The following is a 15,878-nucleotide window of genomic DNA, read 5'->3' as shown; positions in this document are numbered from 1 at the left end:
GAATGTACAAATGTGCTTTATACAATCGACGTATGTATGGATTGTGATAAGAGTTGTATGAGCCCCCGATAAAATGATTGGAAAAAAAGAGTTACAGTCTCAGAAACCCATCGGTGTACAAGGGGAACTTAGGCGCAAGGGGCTACCCGCTTTGCGAGGGGGCAAAACCCACCAAACCACCCGCTGAAATACCCATGCACCTCATTTACATAAACGACCTTGTTCTTGTCACTCTCCTGGACACCTTACCATGACACCTGCTCCTCACTTATCAGGGAGATTGGTGTCTAGAGACGCTGTCATGTGAAAACAGGCGTTGTGTGAAAATGGAGGAGGAGCCTATCAGATCACAATAGAGGGTGACTAGATTGTGTCACCACTGCCAAAGTACATCATTATGTAACCGACAGACTGCATCATTACATAATTGCCAGATCACATCATTACTTCACTGACAGATTACATCGTTATGTAACTGCCAAATTGCATCATCATCGTATAATTGCCAAGCTACACCATCACATAATCATCAAATCACACCATCAAATAATTGCCAAATTACATGATTGGATAATTGACAGGTTACATCATTACATACTTGTCAGATTACACTATTACTTGTCAGATTACACCATCACATACCTTTACAATGCCAACATTTCTTAACGGAAAGATGGCCTCATTACGTAACTGCCAAATCCCATTACATCATCACCAAATCCCATTGTTCTGTAATCACCAAATTAGATCATTACATAACTGCCAAAACACTGAGAACCAAGGCCCACCTCAAACATTGGCAACTCACAAAGCAGTCAAGAGAGTGTAGAGTTTCTACTATTTTCATAAACGTGAACTGATGGGTAACAAACAGTTAGTAAAGGAGGAGTTGGTGTATTGAAAAATCGAAAAAGCTAACAAATCCTCGGAAGAGAAGCGCACGTGCCACACACCGCAGGCCGCCCGTTTGAGTGATTCCCAAGCGCTCCCTCTGAGCCTGGGTGAAGCACAGCGCTGCTCCCCCAGCGGAGTTGGCAGGTGGTGCGAGCCTCAGGTTACAAAGGCAACCTTCGGAGCAGAGAGCATCCTGGACTCTCCCCTCTGGGGCACAGCAGGTGCGCAGCTGAGCACAAAGGAAGACATAGGCCGCCGGTGGCCAGAGGCCACTTTGGCTGGGAAGTCCATGCAGTGGCACTCACAGTGGGAAGCCAGTCACCGGCCATGAGAGGAAGCAGACACACTCAGCTTTGTTCTTCGGTCCCTCGGGGATCTGCTTCATCTGCGCTCTCTTTAATTAACTTACAGAAAACTAGGACAGATTCACTGCCACGGAGTCCATTCTGGTTTGTGGCGGCCCTCTCAGGCAGGGTCCAATTGCCTCTGTGGGTCCCCGAGACCCTGAATCTTTTCAAGAACGCTAAGTCTCATCTTTCTCCCTCGGAGCAGCTAGCTGGTCATTTGGATCTGCTGACATTGAGGTCAAAAGCCCAATGGGTAGCACAGTGCACCACCAGGGCCCTTAATGTAAGACACGTTTATTAAGCCTTAAACAGGACAAAGACCAATCACTTGGATGAGAGGGAGACCCTCTGCCTGGTGTCGTCATGGTGTCCAAGGATTCATGATTAAGTAGAGAAGGGGAGCAAAGGAGCTTTGTGCAAAATCATGGTTCAAGGGAGATTGAGTCAGCACAGTTGCAGGCAGAATTGTAGGGCTGGAGACGGGGCAACGGTTGGGATATCTGCACTATTGTAGATGAGAAAAGTGTACAAGAGTGGTTTAGGGCTTACTAACCAAAGCACTTAAAATATGATTCATGATCACGAGGATACTAGTAATTCCATGAAAGGCACACTCTGACTAGGCCCTGTCGGTGAGATGGCCGACCCCTCCCCATGCTGGCCACAGGGGTGGTCATAATCCACTTGCAGACACACCCGGCTTCTCTTACACTGCTGGTCAGTGGTCAGAAAGAACTCAGTGGAGGCTGGACCTACGTGGAGACTCAAAAGAGATTTAGGGCTCTCACTGTAGACCATAGCCTTCCACAAAGCTAGAGCTCAGATTTGAAGCCGCGGTGCAGCTCCTCCTCTGATTATGGATTTTATTAAAATCCTTTGCTCACACTTTGGTTGATGTGCTGACTTCTGCATGGGCCACTTGACAGCTTCCTCAGACAGCTGCTTGTATTAGGATAAGCCTTTAAGACCCCTGATGGCATTCTCTCCAAGACAGGGCATTATCTGATATCCCTTTTTTTTTTCCATCTGATACTTTTACCAAGCTTTGCTATAGCCCCATATCTTCTATGATGATTCATGAGGGTAAGTATAAAGCAGGGACACTTTGTAAAAATGAATTGTTCTTGTATGGACTATGATAAGAGTTGTATGTACCCCATTGTTCTTAGATTAGGTCTTATGCTTTAAGGTGCCAGCTCAACTCCATTCATAGAATATATGTTGTTTGCATATCTGTGATCCACTTCTAAGGTAGCATATTAGCCTTCTGAGAAATGATATCATCAGTAATCTACGCAACATTTGTTCATCTGCTCTTTTGTGTCTCAGAAGATTTTCCTTAAAATGCACCTACACTAATAATACATCAACATAACAAACAAACAACCCATTCCCAAATGGGATTATAACCATAGGTATTGTCAGATTTACAACATATGTGAAGGAGCTTTGAAAATGTAGAGGAAAACGGAATTAAAAGATGATGGGGGGAGGTGTACTAGAACTAGTTGTGGTGATGTATGGACAACTCTTTTTAAAAGTGACCTAGGGAGCCTGGTGGTATAGTGGTTAAGCATTGGGTTGCTATCCGCATGGTCAGCAGTTTGAAACCACCAACTCCATGGGAGAAAGACTGGGCTTTCTACGCTTGTAAACAGTTACCGTCTCAGAAACCCACGGGGGTGGGGTGGGGTGTTGTCACATTGACTTGAAGGCAGTGAGGTGTTTTTCTTTGAGAACTATGGAAGGTGTGTGATAGGTGAATTCTATGCACAACGATTGAAGACAGATAAATGATGGGATTTCCCCACAAATCTTGGAAGCCTCCTTGTTTTGGGGGGAAAGGGAAGTGGGGGGGGGCACAATTCAATTCCATGATAGTCGGCTAAGGCCCCTGTATGGAATTCCACTACGGAGCAGCCTTTGGGAGAGGAAATCCCGTCAAAACAAAAAATGCGTTGAGTTGAATCCACACAAGGTGACACCTGCTCCAAAGGGGTTTCCTAGGCAGTGATCACAGGGAAGCAGATCACCAGGGATTTCCTCCACACTGCTCCCGGTTGGATTTGGCCTGCCAGCCTTTTGGTGAGCAGCCGATAAACGGCAGATCATTTGAGCCTCCCAGGAGACATCTTCCCTCTCCAACCAAGTGCTCAGACACAAACCTGGCGAAGGGGCCACCCTGGGCCTTCTCCCCATCTGAAGCCAAGGAGAATGAAGAATATCAAAGTAACAGACCATGTGAGGCCCAGCCTCGGATGAGCCTGGGATGGGGAGAACTAGATGGTGCCCCGCGACCACTGCCTGCCCTCTGAAACGGATTGAAACTGGAGGCCGCGGAGAGCAGGGGAGACAACTGGGAAATAGAACTCAAAATCATTTTTTTAAAGGACAGGTTTACCTGTCTGATAGCGATTAGGGGAAGCCAACCTCATCCGCTAGGACCTACTCACCTTCAAGACTGAACGTGAACTGGCCCAGGTGCACATTAACACCAGGGAAGCACTCACTCCCTAAGACAGGGGTGGGGTTAGGGGTGGGAGGTGGGGAACCTTTTCCCTGCCAAGGGCCCCTTTGGGGATTTATCACATCCTCGTGGGGCCGTCCTGGACAGTTAGTCAGCTCACCCCTAACATGATGGCTGGAACTCCTTCTCTTTGGGGAGGCTGTGATGTTAGCCAGTATTGAATATTTCCAGGGCCGGATGCCCCCCACCCCTGCCTTCGAATAACCCACCCGCTGCAGTGCAGGGGGCAGCATTTAGGTCAAGAGGCAGGAAGGGGCAGGAAAGGAGGATGCAAGGAAACAGGAAATCCAGGGAGGAAGTGGAGGAGTAATGGTATGTCTCCGGATCGCAATGAACGTCAGGAAGCAAAATGTGCATGAATCGGTGAGTGGGAAATCAATTTGTTCTGCAAGCTTCCACCCAAACCACAAGGGAAAAAACACACCACCAAACCGCTTAAAAGCACCTTACAGCGCACCCACACGCTCTCCCGGATGCCTCCGTTCAGGAATCCACAGCTACAACACAACAATAATAAAGGAAAACTACAGGCGTCAGACCTGACAGAGGGTCCTCAGGCATCTATAAACACACAGTGGGGCACGCACACCCCCTAGACACCCACAACCCTGCCCTTGACCCCTTGGGGGGATGGCTCCAATGACCCAAGAACCTAGTCCTTTCTCAACAGTAAGCTTTGAGACTTGGACACCAGGAATCAGGAAAAACATGTTTATTCCAAAAAAAAACACCCCAAAACAAAACCAAATAAAAAAGAACAACCCCACCCCCAAGTCGGCAGCTCCTTCCTCGGGCCCCTTACCAAGGACCTGGGAGATGGGTCCAGTATTGAGGAGACGAGTGAGGTCGGGAGGGGAGGCGGCAGAAGCCGTGCAAGATCTTCGGGTTCACCTCCGCTGATCGCCTCCTTTTGGCACGCCACCCCCCCACCCCAGCCCCAGACCGGAACACCCTAGAGGGGCGATGATGGACGCATGCGCACAGGTGTCCCTGTGTGTTTGCTGGGAGGGAGGGCGTAGCTGATAGTCCCAGCTCCGGGAGCATCCAGGGGGAAACTAGGAGGACGTACCCCACTCCCTCCCTCGCCCACTGGAGACCTCTCCCCACTATGGCTTATTTGAGACAAGAGGTCAAGTTCCCGGGGTCAGGCAGCCTGTGGCATGGTGAACAGGGGGTGGAGACTAGAATTGTGAGATCCCCGAAATCCAGGCCAAGAGAAAGCAAGAGGAGAGGAGCTGGAGGCCCCCAGACCAAAAACTCACTGCCACCAGAGGAGGTAAACTCAATTCACGGCCATTGAGCCAGTCCGTTCTGACTCACAGAGACCCTGTAGGGCAGAGTAGAACTGCCCCTGGGTGGTTTCCAGGGCTGTAAGTCTTTAAGGGAGTAGAAAACCCCATCTTTCTCCCATGGAGCAGCTGGGTGGGTTAGAACTGCTGCCCTTGAGGTGAGCAGCCCTGCATGTAATCCACTGGGCCACCAGGGCGCCTTGGGAGATTCTCAGACCTGTTCCAAACCCGGTGTCTTTGGGTCAGTTCTGACTCACAGCACCCTGTAGGGCAGAATAGGTCTGCCCCTGTGGGTTTCCAAGGCTGTCGCCCATTTGGCATCAGGCTACCCCATTGTTCTCAGATTGGCCGCTGGGTTCGAACCAAGGTTGGCAGCCCAGCACTCATCCACTGCCATTGCCAGAGCGGCGCCAAAAGGCCCCCACATTCTGGGGGTGGTGAGCAGCAGGGAGGAGGCTGGGCTGGGGCGCACACAGCTTCGCTCTGGGGAAGTCCGTCAGCCTGGGCTGTGCTGAGCCTGGGAGCCCCTAGAGGGGACAGGGACCCCTTGGGAATGGCTATAAGCATGGGGTTCAAAAACTGACATCAGGGCCCAGATGGGGTGAGGGGGGATACCCCCAGTTCACTGGTGTGTGGCAGAAACTACGGGGCAGTTATCAGCCCCAGTCTCTTGGCAAGAGGGGCTGAGCTGAGGTGCCAGTCTTTGGGGGGGGGGGGACACAAGAGGGAAGGGGACGGCCCAAGGGATGGGAGAAGAGGCGCCCCCCACCGCGCCCTGGGGGCTGGGGAGGGGGCGTGTAGCCCTTTAAGAGTGGGGGAATGGCCGTCCCCACGACATGGCTCTGTACAAAGAGGATTGGGGGCCAATTGTGCATTGGGAGTTGGGGGATCCCCCCAGCCCCTGGAGGCTCCCCAGTGTGTTAGGGAGAGAGATGAAGAAGGGAATGCTTGTCTACCATCTGTGCATGAAGCAATGACAATCCCCCCACCCCCACCCCCTTGCAGATGGCTCGGGCAGTGGCACCGACTCACTAGAACCAGTCCAGTAGACATCAGCCAGGGTCCCCAGGAAGTCATCAGGTGATAACCCGACCGATATGGGCCAGGAGTCTCTGAGGAGTGTTTGGCCCCAGCCAATGGGTGCAGGTGGCAGGAACTGGGCAAGGACCAGGGATGCCATTGTATGGACAGACAGTCTCACCTCTGGTGGTGGTAAGAGGTCTCTGCATTGACCCTGTCACCGATCAGATGGTTGGGTGAGGGGTAGCGATGTTATCAGAAGGGGCCTGGATGTTCTCCGTCAAAGAGGTGCTGGGCTTGGTTCCTCAGGCATCAATCTAAGTCAGGTGTTAGGCTGTGACATCATCCTGAAGGTCCAGAGCAAGGGTGAACCCCTCAGAGGAGCAGCTAGCTGTTCCCGCCCTACTCCACGTTGGGGGGGCTGGTAAAAAAGGGTGTGTTGTGCTGGTTCCCCCGAAGGGAACAACTGTTGGTACCGTGTGACCCAGAAGACAATGGAAACACAGCTGCAGTAGTGCGTGGCCACTAAAGAGATGGGCCTTGGAAGAGGACGAGTTGTGGCTGGGAAGTGGTGTGCTTTTGGCTCTCATGGACCACTGGTGGTGGTAACGCCATGAGTGTAGTGGATCCTGGGAGATATGGACCCCGTAGACTCTCGTGGATCCTGGGAGATACGACATCATGGTTGAAGGGGATCCTGGGAGACATGACACTGGGGTGGAAGGGGATCCTGGGAGACATGACACTGGGGTGGAAGGGGATCCTGGGAGATGAGGACACCTCAGACTCTCATGGATCCTGGCAAACGATGAGACTATCGGTGAGGATCCTGGGATCGTGATGACATGATTGTAGTGGATCCTGAGAGATGATGACATCATTGACTCTCGTGAATCATGTTGGTAGGCCTTCTGGGAGATGATGACATCACTGGCTTTCATGAACTTTGGGAGAGGACACCATAGGTTCTCATGGGTCCCAGCAGATGACACTCAAGTCAAGGATCCTGGGATTGTGATGACATCATGGTTGCGGTGGATCCCGAAAGATGATGACATCGTTGACTCTCAGGAATCATGAAGGATGAAGTAGATTGTGAGTGATAATGACCCCATAGTTGAAGTGGATCCTGGGATGTGCTGACATCATGATTGAAAGAGATCCAAGTGACTCTCTCATGGATCCTGGGATGTGATGGCACCGTGGCGTAAGTGGGTCTTGAGAGATAGTGACATCATTGGCTCATGTGGACCCTAGGAAATGATGACACATTAGCTCCCACAGATCCTGGATTGAAGAGGATTCTGGGAACTAATGACTCATGAGTTCTCAGGGATCCTGAGAGAGGATGGCACCATGATTGTGTCGATCCTGCAAGATCCACACCACAATGATCTGGATTACGGGAAATGGCAGCATCTTGGCCCCAGCGTATCCTGGTAGAAGACGTCACCATTCACCAAAGGGATTTGGGAACTTAAGGATGTCATGACACCATAGGCTGATGGCCATTGGTCACGGAGGATCCTGGGAGAGAACACCAGGGCTGGGGACCTCATGGAAGATGATACCGCTGTCGGCTGTGGGAATCTTGATGCTGACACTAATCGTCACTACCTGCGGGGGGTGAGACCCCATCCCTGTAGAGGAAGATACCATGGTCACAGGGAATCCTGGGGAGAGGGGATGCCCTCCTCAGCCATGGCTGGCACCAGAGACCAGGTGCGTTTGCATCAGCAAGGTCAATAGCAGACACCCCTTAAGCATCCCCAACACAAATGAGTCCAGGACTGTGTCGAGAGAGGTAACAACGTCTCCGCACACGGCGGAAAGGAGAACGCCGGCCTTGGGGTCACCCACGCATCTCAGTGCAAGGACAGGGGGAGTCTGGGGGACCCGAGGGGCCTCCTTGGGAGCAACAGCTGATCGGTGACGTCCTGCGGGAGGTCACAGCAGAAAACAACAGCCTGCACAGGGCTGGGACCCCAGGCCCAGCCTCCCTCCCGGGAGGGGAGAAAGTGCCCCCTCCCCCAGAGCCTGCAGGAGATTCGGGAGGGCAAATCCCTGGGGTCAGTGGGAGGAGGGACTAAGTCAAGTCTGGGTGGCACAAGGCAGCAGCTCTGACAGCCCGGTCACTGGTGATGGCCTCCTAGCCGGGCACCGTCTTGGGGGAGGAAGCTCTGAGGGGGATCCTGCAATAGAGCCAACACCACCTGGGTAGAGGACCTCCCAAGTGCGCCAGCCTCTCCAGCAGTGATGTCCCTCAGAGGGGACTTTCCAGGGTGACCTGTCCAGCCTCCTCCTGACGTCACACCAGAGAGAACCATTCCAAGAGCAGGTAGAGTCCGGGGGTGACGCTGCAGAAGTGGGGGGCAGGGATGGGGGGGCTCATCTTGGAGATGTCCCTGGAGCAGGTGGCCACCTCTGGTGATGACAAGGGGAAGAGGCACAGTCCCTTCATGACGTCACAAGGCAAGGCACCTTCTCCAGCGCCTTCGATGGCGTCACAGAAAGGATGTGCCCGCCCGCAGGGGGCACAGATGGGCAAGGCATTCCCGATGGCTTTGTCGGTAGCAGTGACGTCATGGGGCAGAGGCACCTCCTCGGTCGCGGAGACACAAGGAGAAAATCGGTTCCCTGCGGCGGGGGGGGAAAAAAAAAAAAGCCGAAAAAGGAAAACGAAAAACGAGTTCCTGTGGCTCGAGGGGATGTCCTCAGGGCCAGGCTTGTCTGCGCAGGGACATCACAGGAAGAATCTGTCTCTGGCGATGACCTCACAGGGCAAAGCATTGCCGCTGCCATGACATCACAGGGGGGGAGTCTGGGTGCTGACGCCACAGAACACAAGACATTTTCTCTAGCAATGAGCTCACGGCGGAGGGGGAGGGGCACGCTTCCTCTGTGATGACGTCATGGGAAGGCGGCCAGACCCGGAAGGAAGGATGCGTTGCTAGAAGGCCGGCCGGATCTCTGTCGCCACACTGGTCCCAGCAAAGTCCCCAGCTGCAGCTCCGCCCTCGAGGAGGGACCCAGGCCCCTGGCTGGGAGAGCCTGTGTTGGGGGATCCCGGCTGGGCTGGGGGGGTGTCCCCGGCCTCAGACTGTCACCTCGTTCTTGCTGGCGGTACGCAAGTGCTGCGGCAGGTGGTGGCCGGGGATGAACTGCAGCTGCTCCAGGGTGCCCTGGCGCTGGAAGGGGGGCCTGCGCGCCAGCGTGCCGCCGCCGCCGCCCGCGTCCGCCAGCCAGGTGGGCTGCGGCGAGCCGTGCAGGCCGTGGTGGTGGTGGGCGTGCAGGCCCGGCGGGGGCTGCAGCCCGTGCAGCGGCGTCGGGGGGCCCCCGGGGCCCAGCAGCAGGGTGGAGTGCGAGGCGGCCAGGCCGGCGCGCGCCGCGGGCTCGGGCGGCAGCGCGGGGCTGCGCGGCGGCGACAGCAGGTGCTCGCGGCTCTGGCGCAGGGCGTCGGGCGAGGACAGCACCAGGTGCTCCTGCGACACCAGGCGCGCGCGCGGCAGCGTGAACTCGTAGCGCGAGGCGCGGCCGCCGTCGCCCAGCAGGTGCTCCTGGGACATGACGCGCCGCGGGTGGGGCGCGGGCGCCAGGCTCAGCTCCTCCGGGCCCGCCCAGGCGTCCAGGCGGTAGCCGCCGCCGGTGCCGGGCCTGCGCAGCGCGTGCAGGGGCAGCGTCCCGCGGGGCATCTCCGCCAGGTGCGAGCGCTTCAGGTACGCCTCGTCTAGGTCTTTCTCTGCTGCGGCGAGGGGAAGGAAGCGTCGGACGTGGGACCCCACTTCGCCGCAGGGACCCTTGCCCCTACAGTCCCCCACCTGCTGCCCGGAAACCCCTACTCCACCCCCACCCCCCACCCCCCGCGTCCCAGGAACCACTCCCCCGTCGTCCCCTCCCGCCCTCCCAGAGGATCTCAAGCCTCAAGTCCCTGGTCATTCTGGGGGAGGGGCGGTCAACAGAAGAACCTGTCCCAAGCCATCTCATGGGGCTGTGAGTTCCAAGAGCCTGTCAATGGGGTGGACACCCGGCCCCATGAGATGGCTGGGAGATGAAGGGGCCGGGTCCGAGGGAGGTTGGGAGCGCCTGGATCCCACCTTACCTCAAACTAGTTCCCTGTGGGCTTCATTATAGGGAACTAAGATACCCGCCCACCTTTTTCTCTTTCTTTCTTTCTTTCTTTTTTGGCGAGAATTGCAAATCGTGGGGGTGGAAATAGGATCAATAGATACAGGACTTTTTCGGGGATATTTTTTGTCTGTTTGGATACACCTGGTTGGTATTGCGTTCTTTTTTCACTTTTATTTTGACAAATTGAAGGGATGTCACCCTCCACCCCCACTGCCCTTGAAAACATGCGTTCACGTCCCCCCTCTGTGTCCCCACCGTGGGGTCCTTCTCAGGCTGTCTTAACTGTCAGCCTTCTTGGACGGCTGGGTGGTGGGAAGCCAAAAAGCAAAAACAATAACAAAAACGAAACAAAAAAAAAACAAAACAAAACCAAAACGAACCCCCCTCCAGTGCCGTCGAGACAATTCTAGCTGGTGATGGCCCTGATAGGACGGGGCAGAACTGCCCCTGTGGGTTTGCAAGACTAAATCGTTATGGGAGTAGAGAGTCTCATCTTTCTCCAGGGGAGAAGTTGGTTTCAAACCGCTGACCTTGTGGTGAGCCCACTACGCCCCCACCAGGTCTCCTTCATGGTGTAAACGCAAAAAGCCAATAAATGGATAGATAATAAATAATAAATATATAATAAATAAATGAATGCATAAATGAATAAATAAAACAAAAGAACTCACTGCCCTGGAATCGATACCGAGTCAAGGAGCAGAGCGGCTGATTTCGAACTGCTGACCTTGCAGTTAGCCCAACACATCACCCACGACCACACCAGCAGGGCTCCTTTGGTGTGGCGCACACAGAACTTTCCCATGCAAGTTCCTGCGGCTCCCTTGACTGCTGTGAACTGGGACCAAACAATCCCGCCAGGTCGGTGGGTGGGTAAGGTAGGCCTGGGGTAGGGACAGGGCTTTGCATTTTTAATGACTCCCTCCCACCCCCAGCCCCTACTACCAAGTAATTCTGACCATACCTGGAGACCGTACCAGGGGATGGGCTGTGGGGTACAGCCTCGCACCCCCTCCCGGGACTTACCCAGCCTTTTCAGTGAGGAGTAGCGGTTGAGCTCAGACTTGACTGCGGCCTCGTAGGACGGAGGCAGATGCGAGAGGTTGTGGAAGGACCGTGAGCAGGACAGCGTGGAGTAATGCAGCGGTGGGCTGGGTGGGGGCGCGGCTCGCCAGTCTTCGAAGAGGGGGCGGCACACGGTCAGACCAGCGCCCCCTCCTCAGGCCCACTCTTTCCTCTGCGGGGCCCTCCTCCCTCAGACCAGCTCCCCAAGCCCCCTCCCTTCACCCCAGTACACAGCGTACCCCCTCGAAGGCAGGTGTGGAAGGCCAGGGCAGTGCTGCAGGAAGAGGGTCTCTGACGGTGCCCTGCTCTGCTGGGTGTGCACCCCACACATGCTACCACCAGCCCAGGATGGCGGGATTGCCCACTTTCCCGCATGCAAATGAAGCAGGACCAAGAGGACAGGGTTGTGGCCTACCCCCCTCCCCCAGCACCCAGTGGCCTGCCCTGCCCTACCCCCCAGCCATGGCTCAGCATGCATACCCAGCGTGGCAGTGGCGTGATGCTTGGGGCTGTTGAGGTTGAGGTGCAGGTAGTTGTGGTGCAGGTTCTCTGTGAGACCGAGAAGGGGGTGAGATCACCGCCCAACATCACCCATGGGCCCTGACCCCACATCCCAACCCCACAGAGCCAACAACCCATGCCTTTGGGTACACGGGGGAAACTGAGGCAGGGGCCTTGACGGAGTGGGCACTTGCAGAGAGTGGGCAAAGCTCATGGCTGGAAGTGGTGGGCGCGGTTCTATCTCTGCCATCCACATTACACCCAGGGCAGAGATCTGGAGGTCTTCTCCCTGACTCCCCCCGCCCCCACCTCTCCATCACACCCACCTGAGGCCCAGTTCCGGCCCCTCCTGCCTCCTGAATCTCTGCCCCCAGCCCATCCCCCCAACCTCATCTTCCTCCTCCAGGACTATTAACCCAGTCTCTCCCATCCCGCCCAAACCCTTCCCATTGGACGATCAAGCCAGTCTCTGCCTGCCCAGTCCCTCCACTGCCCACGACCTCCCCTAGGGCTCACAGGAAAAAGTCTCAGCTGGGAATAGCAACCAGGCCACGAACAGCCCGGTCTCCATCAGCTGACGTGTGTATGCCAAGGGGAATCTAAGGTCTGGCAGGTGGGCACGTGCGACCAGGGTGGTCTCCATAGTCATCGGTGAGAGGTCATTCAGCAAGTGAACACGAATGCTTTTACATTTCAGAGCCTCCCTGGATTGAGGAAGGGGCCCTGGATGTGGAGTGGATTCCGTGTTGGGTTGCTCACCTCAAGGTCAGCAGTTCTAACCCACCAGCCGCTCCTTGGGAGGAAAATGAGGCTTTCTCCTCCCACAAAGATTTATAGTTTTGGAAACCCACCGGCGCAGTTCTACCCTGTCCTATAGGGTTGTTATTGAACCAGAATCGACTTGATGGCAGTTGGTTTGGTTATGGGTCAAAGAGGAGACCCTGGGGATACTGTGAGCCTAAGTGCCTGGCTGCTAACTGAAAGGATGACAGTTTGAAACCACCACCTGCTCCGAGGGAGACAGATGAGGCTTTCTGTTCTCGTCAAGATGTAGAGTCTCAGAAACCCACCGGGGCAGGTCCACTCTGTCCTGGAGGGTCACTGTGTCCCCGGCAAGGCTGCACAGAGCAGGACCACACAGCCCGCCTTCTCCCACACCAGGAACCGGTGGTTTGGACTCACAGCAACCCCAAGGGACAGCAGAGAGCTGGCCCTGTGGCTTCCCCAGGCTACCAGTGTGCATGGGAGCAGACAGTCTCAGCTTTCCCTGCAGTGCGCCTGATTAGTTCGAACGGTGAGCCTTCCATTTGGTAGGCCAACGCTTCATTCACAGAACTACCAGGGTCCTCGTTAAGAAGAGACAGAAGGGGGAAACTGAGGTTGAGCTGCCCAGAGGCCACTTTCCATCAGTGTGACGGTTACATAATCGATCAACTTGAAAAGGGGTGGTGTCTAGCCTGTCAATCAGGCCATAGCCAAGAATGCCTCTGTGTGGGCATGGCCTTCTCCGGAGGATTCTGGGAACCCGTGTGGTGGGACACACACTCTCTCTGCTTTGTCTTCCTGGACACGTGGAGCTATGCTGATGGAACCAGAGCCCTGGAGGAGCCACATGGAGAGCCCTGCCAGCACTGAGATGTCTCCACTGCCACTGGATCCACAAGACTTTCAACCCACTGGCCTGTGATCTCCCTGCATTCGGCATGATTGCATGTTGCGTGAGTCTGAAGAGGAATGTACAGCCTGGTTTTGGACAGATGGGCTAATATCGGACTTATGGACTTGATCTGGACTGGGCTGGGATGTTTTCTCAATATACTATTGCTCTTTGATATCAAGCGCTTTCTTATACACATGCGTGCCGATGAAGTTGTCTCGAGTTCACCCGGACTAACACAATCAGCAAGAAGGAGGAAGGCCCGGCTGTCATCCTTGTGAAATGCATCACGTGTCCTGTGAAAGATGGACATGCCTGACCTGCCTCTTTGAGCGGATAGGATGGGAGGCCCCATCTCTAGCTGCCATTGAGTTGATTCTGGCCCACAGCCACCCTGCAGGACAGAGTAGACTGCCCCTATGGGTTTCCAAGGCTGTCAATCTTTACAGGAGCAGACAGCCTCAGCTTTCTCCCTCAGAGAGGCTGATGGACTCCCACGGCAACCTAGTGGCCAGCAGCCCCAACGGGCAACCCACCCCACCATGGAAAAAGACGGGTGTCCAGTGTTCCAATTCAAAGGGGAAAAGATTGACGTCAAGGATTTTTTCTTTGTCTTGCTTGGCTCCTCCCCACTCGATGCTCATGGAAACAGCAGTCAAGAGATCAAAAGACACACTGCTTTGGATAAGTCTGCTGCACCAGACGTCTCCAGTGTGTTTGCAAAAGCAAGGATGTTTTTCAAGGACTAAGGTGCGCCTGCCCCAAGCCATGGTATTTTCCATCGCCCCATATGCATGTGAACGTTGGCCATAGACTGAGGAAGACTGCAGAGGAATCCATGCATTTGTATGGTGGCTTTAAGTGAAGGATTTTGTAAATCACCACGGACTGCCAAAAGAAGTACAGTCAGAAAGCTTCATAGAGGCATGGGTACCAAAAGAAGTACAGTCAGAATGCTCCTTAGAGGCATGGGCACCCAAGCTTCGACTCACTCATTAGGGACAGGTCAGGAAAGACCAGTCCCGGGAGGACATTATACTTGGTCAAGTGGAAAGGCAGAGAAACAGAGGAAGGCCCTCAAGGAGATGGATGGGCACAGTGGCTGCCACCACGCGCTCAGGCCTGGGAACAATTGCGAGGATGGGGAGGAGCAGGCAGGGTTTCCTTCTGCGGTGCATGGGGTCGCTGTGGGTCGGAACGGGCTCGATAGCGCCTACCAACAACAAGCTGGTCACCCGGGGCTGCGGTTGCAGTGCCAGCCAGAGGGGCTATTTTTGTGTCTCTCTGGGTCCAGTCTTGGCCCCCTTCCCACCCCTCAATCTACACTGCTCCTGGTCCCAATGCCAATCAGGTGGCATCCTGCCTCTGACCCTTCCCTGGGCTTGGACTCTCTTCCTGCGCTCTTTGCACGGAAACCCTTCTTCACCCCTCAACATTACCAGCTCTAATGCAAGCCACCATGACCCCCTAGATGCCCCCAGGTGGTCCATGGAAGGCCAGGGAGGAGAGCTGACTCACTATGCCCACCTCCCCGGACAGCATTGGCTATGGAGGGTGGCATTGGATGGGGAAATGGTGCAGAAAAGGCGGGGTGGGGGGGTCACTGACCTAGATTAGAGGACTTCACGGTGTTGTAGAGGTTCTTGGGCGTCCTGGGTGCCATGCTGTCGGGACCCCCAGCTCCTGGGGTCAGGGAGCTGCTTCTGGTCCGGTCTGGGCGGGTCCCAGGCCCGGCCTGGTGCCTCAGAATGTCCACTAGGGCCCTGGAGGTGGCAAAAGGGCAGTCAGGGACCAGGCAGAGAGTGGCTCCTTCCTCCCTGCTCCCACCACTGGCTGAATCTGTCGGTACAAGCCCTGATCATAGTGGTAATGTTGCTGCTGCTGCTAACCACAAGGTCAGCAGTTCGAAACTAGCATTAGCTCCATGGGAGAAAGATGAGGCTTTCTACTCCCAGAAATAGTGCCACAGGGGGCAGTTCTAGCCTGTCCTAACGGGTCGTTATGAATCAGCATCTACTCGATGGTAGAGATTTTTTTTTTTTTGGTAGAGAGAGATTTTTTGTTGTTTCTTTGGTCAGTCGTACTCTGGCTTCTCACACTGGCCACGCTCTTCCCCACTGTCCACACCCCTTACTCCCACCGACCACGCCCTATGTGCCTAACCACGCCTCCTTCTTACCAGTCACCGCTCCCTTAAAGATTTACAGCCTGGCAAACCCACCTGGGGCAGCTCTACACTGTCCTACAGGGTCTCTGTGAGTCGGGACGGTGTGAGTTCAGGTTCTGGCATGGCTATGGCCACTTTCTCTGACCGCTGCCCCCACCCCGCAGCCACGCCCTCAGCCGTGGGCTCCACCTCCCTCCCTCGGGCCCTGGCCCCAGGTACCACTCTTCCCCCTCGGGCCGAGGCTGCGCTCACCTGGGCACGTTGATCTCGCGGTGCGCCCTGG

General features: G+C 55.1%; 1 protein-coding gene across 1 annotated transcript; it reads right to left on the bottom strand.

Annotated features, from left to right (window-relative positions):
* Positions 1 to 9,078: 9,078 nt before the first annotated feature.
* On the bottom strand, positions 9,079 to 15,876 carry SHISA7 (shisa family member 7; the record flags this gene model as incomplete). The annotated part of the gene is made up of 5 exons (XM_030886266.2): positions 9,079 to 9,819; positions 11,232 to 11,381; positions 11,751 to 11,819; positions 15,037 to 15,191; positions 15,848 to 15,876. Coding segments are annotated over 5 exons (1,050 nt in total), but the record flags the coding sequence as incomplete, so codon positions are not given.
* Between the last annotated feature and the right edge of the window lie 2 nt (positions 15,877 to 15,878).

The sequence above is a fragment of the Echinops telfairi genome, unplaced genomic scaffold (genome assembly GCF_000313985.2).
Source record: "Echinops telfairi isolate 266 unplaced genomic scaffold, ASM31398v2 ScPeMD7_655;HRSCAF=1070, whole genome shotgun sequence".
NCBI lineage: Eukaryota > Metazoa > Chordata > Mammalia > Afrosoricida > Tenrecidae > Echinops > Echinops telfairi.
This window is presented reverse-complemented; position numbering and strand designations above follow the sequence as displayed.